The sequence below is a fragment of the Fundulus heteroclitus genome, chromosome 22, assembly GCF_011125445.2.
Source record: "Fundulus heteroclitus isolate FHET01 chromosome 22, MU-UCD_Fhet_4.1, whole genome shotgun sequence".
In the NCBI taxonomy this organism is placed as follows: domain Eukaryota; kingdom Metazoa; phylum Chordata; class Actinopteri; order Cyprinodontiformes; family Fundulidae; genus Fundulus; species Fundulus heteroclitus.
In genome coordinates, this window is record NC_046382.1 from 26,544,170 (window position 1) to 26,553,413 (window position 9,244).

The 9,244-nt window shown below is 41.7% G+C and overlaps 2 protein-coding genes across 2 annotated transcripts; one reads left to right on the top strand and one right to left on the bottom strand.

The window, feature by feature from the left end:
- The first annotated feature begins 431 nt into the window (after positions 1-431).
- On the top strand, positions 432-7,062 carry LOC105940216 (inositol 1,4,5-trisphosphate receptor interacting protein). The gene is made up of 2 exons (XM_012882694.3): positions 432-543; positions 3,453-7,062. The coding sequence occupies exon 2, from the start codon at positions 3,521-3,523 to the stop codon at positions 5,123-5,125; it is 1,605 nt and encodes a 534-aa protein (XP_012738148.2). The 5' UTR covers positions 432-543; positions 3,453-3,520; the 3' UTR covers positions 5,126-7,062.
- LOC105940237 (glutathione S-transferase omega-1) lies at positions 6,275-9,013 on the bottom strand. The gene is made up of 6 exons (XM_012882725.3): positions 8,880-9,013; positions 7,817-7,925; positions 7,490-7,712; positions 7,291-7,392; positions 7,078-7,184; positions 6,275-6,625 (listed from the first exon to the last, which is right to left on the bottom strand). Exons 1-6 carry the CDS (start codon positions 8,905-8,907, stop codon positions 6,475-6,477), a joined length of 720 nt encoding a protein of 239 aa, XP_012738179.2. The 5' UTR covers positions 8,908-9,013; the 3' UTR covers positions 6,275-6,474.
- Positions 9,014-9,244: the final 231 nt, after the last annotated feature.

Genomic DNA, 9,244 nt, shown 5'->3' on the forward strand with positions numbered 1-9,244 from the left:
AATCAGCTCTTTCAAGCATCCTGCCTTTTTATTTCATTCTATTCAGTGCTTGCGTCACCTTGTGGTTCCGAGTTACTTTATTTTCAGTAAAACAACGCTAAACTAATTATTGAATGTCTTGGTTATTTTTTTTTAACAACTGTGTTTTAAATTAGCTACCATTTCACAGTTTACCTGTTACTCAGAATTACAGAGTCGTGTTTTTTTATTTTGCAATTTTTTTAAGTTTTTTCTTCAACGCACGAGAATGAAAACGTCATGAAAAAGTACTGAGGTTATTTTTAGAAGCATTGTCACAGTTGGACACCTTTACTGAGTAAGATGGGGACTGAAACTGGTCATAGCTTTTAAAAAAAAGAAAAACCCAGTTTGGTGCGCAGCAGGGAAAGCAGGGCGGTCTTTTTTTAACATGGGTGGAGCACACAGTCAGCCAGGAAATGTTGAACAGAGGAGGCAAACTTGTCCCCGAGTTGTTCGCATGGAGGCTGCAGCTTTCACCGGAGGAACTTCATCAACATGAACTTTCACCACAGCAGCACGCAGGTAGGGTCGACACCTTCGCTTTTAACAAGCCCGTCCGCTTCTTTACAACTTCTACTGTGGCTGAAAGTCAGTTTGGGGATGCTGAAACATGCTGTCCAAATTATGTAAGACCTTTACCCGCGAGTAGCAGCTGCCCTCTGTTGTTGTACAACTATTTACAGTTTCTGGAAGCACAAAGGCTCCATTGTTCACCGAGGCTCCAGTCTAGTGACAGGAGAAGTGTTTCTCTGCCGCCACATTTAGCCTTTTATTTAGTTGCTAAGGCAACAGGGGAGGAGCCGCCAACTGCCATCATGACGTCACTATATTTGCACCGTGTAGTTACGTGTTTGTGGGGGAAAAACGTATTTTTTCTTTTATAAATTCACAATGGTATGCTAATTAATAATAATAATAATAATAATAATAATAATAATGTATTAGATTACTAATGTTTAATAATTTTAATAACATTCAACAAGGTTTAACAACATTGTTGGTAGGGGTTTTATGGCCACATAATAATGAATTAAAATATCACAGAAAGTTAATTTATCTCAGTTATTTATTTCAAAAAGTGAAACCCAGATTCATTACAAAGTGATGTCTTTTAAATCTATTTTCATAATTATGCCATACAGCAAATAAATAAAGTCATGTTTCTCAAAACGTTACATTATGTAAGTCCAATACAAACGGATAGAAATAGAAAAAATGTAATGTACAGTACATGCTCTGAATGCTTGGTTGAGACTCCTTTTGCATGAGTTATTGTATCAAAGCAGCGAGCTGTGGAGGTGATCGGTCTGTGCCACCTAGCAGGTTTCAGCTGCTTTGCATTGGTGGCTCCGGCATTGCTCATCTTTCTTATGACAGTACTGTTTTGATTCAGCGGTTGATGTTAGATGGGTTTGCTGGCCAATCATGCACACTGATGCCATTGGCATCAATCAGGTCTGGCTTGAAAATGAAATCCCCATTACCAGAAAGCTAACATGGAACCCTGAAATGCTTTATAAAACCTAGTGGACCAACACCAGTGGATGACATGGCTCTACAGATTACTCCAAAATGACTGGAAACCTCACACAGTCCTAACATTTACCTACACTTCTGTAATAAAAAAAAAAAAAACCTCTTCTCTTATGTGCTATTAAGATTTTCTAAGAAACTGAGATTTTGGTTTTATCAGCTGTAATCAGCAAAATTAACTGAATTATGAAATATGTGTAATGAAACCATTCAGTACACAAGTTTCCCTTTTTGAATCAGATTACTGAAATAGATAGCTATATTCCAATTTGCTGGAATACACCTGTAGATTCAAAAGATGACCAATTGTTCTAAGACCATTGCAACATATAATAAGTAAACTAAAGTAGCCAGAGTCTACAACATATCAGTTTTATTATAAATATACATAAAAAACAACTTACTATAACTGGGCAAATATAATAATAACCCAAATGTATATTTAGCTATCTGCTATTTCTTTCTTTTTTTATACGGTGGTTCTTGTGTATATGAGAAGCCTTTTTCTGGTTCTGAGCCCTCAAAAGGAACCTGCACCACCTAACAATAAACATTTAACACTGCTTAGAATGACAGTTGCAATCGAACACAAACCAATTCTGCAAGATCCATCCCAAAAGGTTACCAGGAATACTCTTAACCAAATCCTTGTATTTATAGGAAAAAATTAGAATTTCATGCCACTGAGTACATTGACATTGCCAGTTCAGTGTCCTTGTCCGTTTGCTCATTTTCATGTTACAACCGCAAACTTCAATGTATTTTATTGAGATTTTATGAGATCTACTGACACAAAGTGGTACGTATTGTACACCTCAATTTGCTTTGATCTAAGTCTTAGATCAAAGCAAATTCATGTGTTAGAATGACAAAAATCTTTGAGGGGTGTGAATACTTTGCCAAAGAAACGTATGTCCATGTTTTTATAGCTCTAACTGTTCTACTCCCTAAATGTAACAACCAAACATACAAGAGGTTTCTAAAAATACAAACCCTTCCAGAAGAATTTGGATTGTATATTTATTTTAAGTCACTGATTTACACGTTGCCCAAAGCAACTCGCCTTGTTCCGTTACAAAATATGTCATCTACATCTCATACTTGATCAAAGACAAGCAACTACAGATGATTTAATATTATTTGCTGTAGTGTTTTTTCTAACAATGGCTGACAAAGACAAAACTTGACTAAGATCTCCTTCTCGGACCTCTTGTCGCGCTAAGCGTTTGTTTTGATGCAAGTGTTGTTCCTGGGTGAGCGGGTCATGGGAAAACCCTCCCGGGTTTCTGTGGATTCACATAATCCATCCGTGGCTGCCATTTTAATGCCTCAGCTCAGCCCGACCAATAACTCATGGTTTTCAAGTGAACTCGTGAAACGTTCACTTCCCTTTTTCTCGTGCACCAAAGGAAATCTCAAGTTGGCCGTTTTCATCACCTCATGACGTTCTGGGGATGTAAGATTGGGCAATTCCTTCTAGGACTTTGCTTTCATCTGTCGGCAGGTTAATGTTCATTTTTCTGCCCAACTAGAGCAATTTGAACATATATTCTGCACTCATATGACCTGACGTCTATGGTTTAGCTTATATTTGAAGCTTAGAATTACGTAGCGTCTTCTTTCTGCACAGTGGAAACAGAAGGGATGATAAAATATCAACGTGGACGTCTGCAACAAGAGAGTAAAGTTCTTCTAAAAGGCTCAAACTTTCTACCTCTCTTTTACCGAGTCTGACAGAGGAAGAGTGCGTCACTCAGCGCACAGCAGCTCTACTCAGTCACACAGTCTGTCCTTCCTGCAGTGGGCGGAGAGCTTTCTCGAAATAACTGTCATACATTTGTGTTGGCTTGTATTCGCGTGACTTTTTACTGAAAGTATTATTTATGTTTCCGTCTCAGGGTGTGATCTACAGCTGGCTCGACGTCTGCTTGGTGCCCGATCGTGTGCGTTAAACGGCTGACTCAAGATGCAGGGGGCCATCGCACGTGTCTGCATGGTGATGGCCGCCGCCATACTCAACCACCCCTTGCTCTTCCCCCACGAAAACGCCACGCTGCCGGAGCAAGACGAGGACGTCGTGACTCGCATGCGGGAGCACGAGGAGAAGCTGCAGACCGAGCGGTCCCGGCTGGAGAAAGAGCTCGCGCGGCTGGACCCCGAGCCGGAGGAGGTGCCCTCGGAAGACGGTTTCACTTGGTACTTTTGGAGCGCCGTGTCTTTCGTGATATTCATCGCCATCGAGATGTGCAGGGTGGATCTCGCCGAGGATGAAGTCCGTCCAGTAGAGGACGAAGACGTGACGGCTGAGACCGGATCGTCCCCGCCTGGGACGATGGATAAGAACGCCCTGAGGAACTTCTGCGACAAGTGCGCCTACGCCTCCTCCCATGAGAACTGGAGGGTGAGGGAGTTCGTGGAGGGCTTTGCTGACGACCTGCTGGAGTCGCTGCGGAGCCTGTGTGACAGGGAGGTGGACATGGAAGTGGGGGATTTCATCGGTATAGGGAGCATGTTTGAGTCCTGGAAGGTGTGCAAGCCTCTGATGTGTGACCTCTTAGTGCCTTTCTCACCTCCGGATCCCCACTCCTTCCAGTACCATCTGTGGTGCAGCTCCTCCGCTGGCATTCCACCAGACATGCAGGGTTGTGGCACCATAAAGGTGACCATGTTTGGGGAGGATGAGGGGGGTTGCCTCTGTGGTTCTGCCAACCTGGGAGAGGACATGCTGTGTCTGCTGCATAATAATACGCCGGTCAAAGTAAACCGCAGCCCAGACGAGCTGCTGTGCTCCAAGGGCACGCATTTGTTAGCCAAAGATCAAGTCATGAGGTGGTTCCAGATCTCCGTCACCAAAGCCTGGGGGCGCATCTCCCACAAATACGACTTCGAGATCACCTTTCGCAAGCTGGACGCCGCTGGGGCTCTGAAGATCCGGTTCCGCTCTGGAAAGGTCATCGTGCTGAACCTCATCCCCGTGGTTCAGCTGGAGGACACGGACGCCTATTTCGTCTCGCACTTTCCGTCGGATCAGATCGGCGCCCCAGACCCATACTGGTCTCTCTCTTTAGCCGTCTATGAGAGAAACCTGCTGAAATATTTTGCTAAGCGACTCCCGCAAAACTCTTGCCACCTGCACTGCCTCCAGGTCGCCACTTTCCTGCACAGAAAACAGTCGAGTCTGACGGGAGAATCTGCTCTCACTAGCTACCACCTAAAGACCGCGCTGGTGCACTTGCTGCTCGGCACCAAGGCCAGTGCGTGGGGCGCAGCCAGCCTGGGGCAGAGGCTTCAGGACGTGTTCAGCTTCTTGCAGAGGAGCTTGCGGGAGAAGAGACTCTACCACGCTCTGATTGGGAACAGCAAAATCCCCGAGGACATCCAGGTTCCTGAGAGATTCCGCAAAACGGAGCCCGTCAATCTGTTCAGGTCACTGGTGCTGCGCGGGGAGCTTTACGCAGCGACGGTCAGGCACCTGCAGGAGATGCTGCGAAACGGACCTGTTCTTATAGAGGAGTACACGCCTCACTTATCCAATGGAAGTTTACACCACGGCCTGGAGGACCGCTTATAGGCAGCGACGAAGGGCAGCACCAGCTTTCAAGCTAGTCGCAGCCTGGATGAGTTTTGTATACAGTCCAAGAACTATAAGAACATATGCCCATAAAATGGCAGTCTGGTTTTTTACCTACAGTTAAGCCAAAAGTTATTCATACCTCTGGCAGATTTAGGTTTAGGTCTAATTTTATCACCATGTTTCTTCTTTAGTGTTGCACAGCTAGAGTCTGGGACTGAATCTGATGGAGAACTTATGCAGTGAGCAACTGATCAGGATGATGGCAAAGACCTTCTAACCTCAAAGACCCATCTTTAAAACATCATAAAATATAGTTTTTCTTTAACATTGACACTGCATTTACAATGTTTCATCATTGTTTGAGAGGAACCAGCCTCATTTCTTACAAGAAACAAACTTCTTAGTTGAATATAAAACGATTTGAATCCTCATCGGCCAGAGGTGTGACTAGTTTTGGGCTCAACTGCAACCAATAACAGAAGTAATTTATGCTTTCTGATAGCTGTGAAACAAACAGCATTTTGCAGAAAGGTCTTTAGAGCAAGTGTAGGGGTTCGCCCAGAAATCAGTTTTAACGCACGAACCGCCTGTGCTCAAGAGCGCCGGTCACTCTTGAGATTCTTATTTTATAACTGTTAACATTTAAATATATTTACAACCGTTGTGTCAAGTTTTGCCGAAAGTGTTGTTTGCGGTCGCTGCTGTTTTCAGTCATGAAAGTTAAAGCTATAGTTGGTAATCCTGTGCAGAAACTTTTTGTTATACTGGGTAAAACGGTCCTTCCGCCCTGACAGCAGTCATTACATTATGTTTTCAGAAAAAGGAGGTTAAAAAATGTATCTCTGGAGGAGCTGCAGGCCTGTAGAAACGCTAACAAATCACTGCTCTTCGGCAGGGATTTGTCAGAGTTTTGTTTTTTAACCAGTGTAACCAAGACACTGTCAAAGATTTATCTGTCATATTTTAACAGGCTAACCTTTTGTTTGTTCAAACTCTTGCCAATGCAAAGGCAGCTGATTTTTTTTTCTCCATTTCATTTTTATTGTGATACATATATTGTTTTGGTGCCTGATATCTGCAGTTTGTTTTTAATAAACATACAAAAAGAAACAGATTTTAACCAGAGACTGAAAATGTCAAAAAAAATTTATTTCAAACAAAAGTGCATAATTTGGACTTGGGTGATCAGAACCCTTATTTGGTCGTAGGAATACAAATTAATTTACTTTGTGACAATTATAATTTCCTCCTAGAACAAAATACCTCAAACATATAGAGTACTGAGAGCATTTAATGGACGGCGTTTGCGGCCTGAATAGAGAGGGACGGGTGACCAGCTGTGTGTTTCACAGCTCCAGGTCGTAGTCGGGTTTCCCCTCAGCAACGCTCTGATAGAAGGCTTTGTAGGTCTCCCTGCTGAACATGGTGTTTTTAACAGCTGGGTCCTCCAGCATGAGCTCAGTCCACTTCTTCAGCTCAGGTGTGTGGTCCAGGCAGCTGAACAGACAAAGGGAATAAAAAATGATTCAGAGCAGAACATGTCAAGAGCAAACTCTTTGATTCTAGTTTTTGAAAACTAAAATAAAAAAGGCAATGACTACAGTCGACAGCCAATCAAGTCCTTGACTGTTACTGTACTGAGTGAGCTAACAATAGTTGTGGTACTTTTCAGGACTGACAAACACCTCAGTATTACGTCCGGCTCGGATTTACTGGTTAGATCCCATCTGGCAACCCCTCACAGCTACAGACTGTATGAATGATTACTTCAAAGAAAATATTCTGCTCATGTTATTTTCACAGTTTGTGTTTTTTTTAACCACAAATGCTAACTTCTAACATCCTTGTGTATTTGTACAGTTTTGTACCTATTCAATTACCAGAAGTATTTTAACACTTGCCAAAAAAATAAAATGGTATATTTATTAATGGCACACAAGACTACTCACTGCTTCAGCTCCAAGACCTCAATCCGCTCGAAAAACGGCCACATCATGTAGTCGATCATTGTGACGGTGTCGCCTTCAAAGAACTTTGTCTTTTTCTTCTCCAGGTGCTGAAATCAATTACCATGAACATACTGCCAACCAAAGTAAATAAAGCTTGAAGAAGAAAAAAAAACAAAACAAAAAAAAACAACAGTACTTAAATATTCAACCCACCTCGTTCAATTTAGCAAACTTCTCTTTCAGCTCGGCTTCTTGCCCAGAGACATCTTCTCCATTCCTTCTTGCTGCCGGGATCTTGTAGAAGTAAGGTATTGTCTACAGAAAGCAGCAGCATTTTTGTTATTTGGTCATTAAAAACCTCAGACGTAGTCAAAAGCTAAAGGTTTTGATGCAAGCTTTGTGTGTAATGCACCTTGGAAAAATGCTCCAGCATCATTCTTTGCTGGGCCTTTCCAAAAGGGGAGGACGGGAGAAGCTTCTTCTCAGGGTAGGCTTCATCCAGGTACTCGCAGGTGATGGGCGACTCGTATATGATTTCACCAGCAGGTGTCTCCAGAGCAGGCACAAGACCAAGAGGGTTCTTTTCAAGAAACCAGTCCGGTTTCTCTTTCAAGTGGATGTTGATGGTGTCATATCTGACAAACAAACAACAAAATTTGAGTCTTCGGGTTGTAGGAAAATATGTTAGAAGTTAATAACTTTTTGATGACAACTAGAATTAATGTTTATTTTCTTTTACTTGATCCCTTTGGAGTTCAGCACTAATCTGGTCCTTTGTGCAAAAGGGCAGAATCTCATGCTGTAGAGACGCAGACGGTCTTTAGGAACAGGACCAGGTGCAGAGCTTCCTGAAGTCAACCAAAGCAAAGACAAACAAAAAAAGATGAATACAATGATTAATGTGCTACTATTAATGTACAGTGAAAAGGTTTTATATTTTTCTTTAAGCTCTTAACCATCATTTTCTAAAGTTCTGTTGCACATGTAGGATCAGTTTATATATATATATATATATATATATATATATATATATATATATATATATATATATATATATATACACACACACACACACACACACACACCAGTTAAAATCAGTAACTACAGTGCTTTGAAAAACATTCTCTTCCACTTTCAGGTTTCTACCTGCTTTTTTGACACGAATGTTTCAGTTTGAACAAAACTATACTATTTTGCCTCAGTTATATTCATTTTTACTATTTCAAAAATGCCCTTTAGCTATATGTTCATTTTCGATAAAGACTTTGCTATAACAAATTTATGAAGGGCTAATAAAGGGGTTTTCTCAAATGCTTTAATGTCAGTTTCAATTCTATTTAGGAAGTAAACATAACATTTCAGGCTTTTAAAGATTTGGTCTGTTGGGGCAAATATTGTAAAACTAAACCTTTAAAGTTTTGTTCACTTTACTTTTTACACAATATGCCTTTCACAGAGAGAATAAAACGCAAGGCGCCTCTTTCGCTCTTTTCCAAACTCCCTTTTCCACCATTGGCGTTGAAGAAACTCATAGCGGGTGGAAAATCCTGCTGTTGTGGACAGTTTAGGAACTGGACCGAAGAAGTCACATAAATGAAACCACAATGACTTTGCAGATTTCCTTCCACCATTTCTGCCCGAAAATGTCATAAAGTGAGGTTGATGCCGTGGGGTTGGTTAAATTATAACGAACACATGCATACACGCATGGACGGACGACCCTTCGCAGATACGGAAGAGAAAAAGTAACTCTAACCACTAGTCTTGGTTTAGCTAGCAAACACAACGCCACTAAAACTTACCTTTAGCGAAGCACTTTTCAGTAGGCATGGTTACCCTGAGGAGCGTGTCGCGCGGAATGTAAATGACCGGAGATCATAAGCGGCGCAAAAACTTTGTTTTGTACACTTACTTCCGGTGTGGTTGCGTCACAGAAGCTGCAGCCAATCACGTTAATAGGACAGAGTTAACGTCGTTGTGTGCTCGGCTCTCTCCAGTCTTCACAAATCTCTTGTATCCTCCTTTTTTTTTCTAAATTGCGTAATAGTTCACAAGTTAAGTAACTATTTTGCCGCATTTATTGCTATTTCTATCATTTGAGGGGATTGTCATTTTTTTCAAAACATTTCGCTAATGACATTCAATCATGTAATAACAATACATTTAA

What these genes read in the sequence shown, in the direction of transcription:
- LOC105940216 (XM_012882694.3), top strand. Translation starts at nt 3,521, where the DNA reads ATGCAGGGGGCCATCGCACGTGTCTGCATGGTGATGGCCGCCGCCATA.
- LOC105940237 (XM_012882725.3), bottom strand. Translation starts at nt 8,907, where the DNA reads ATGCCTACTGAAAAGTGCTTCGCTAAAG. An exon ending in TGAAAAGTGCTTCGCTAAAG is followed by an intron (nt 7,926 to 8,879) that starts GTAAGTTTTAGT and finishes GGTTGACTTCAG; the next exon opens with GAAGCTCTGCACCTGGTCCT. An exon ending in TGCTGGAGCATTTTTCCAAG is followed by an intron (nt 7,393 to 7,489) that starts GTGCATTACACA and finishes TGCTTTCTGTAG; the next exon opens with ACAATACCTTACTTCTACAA.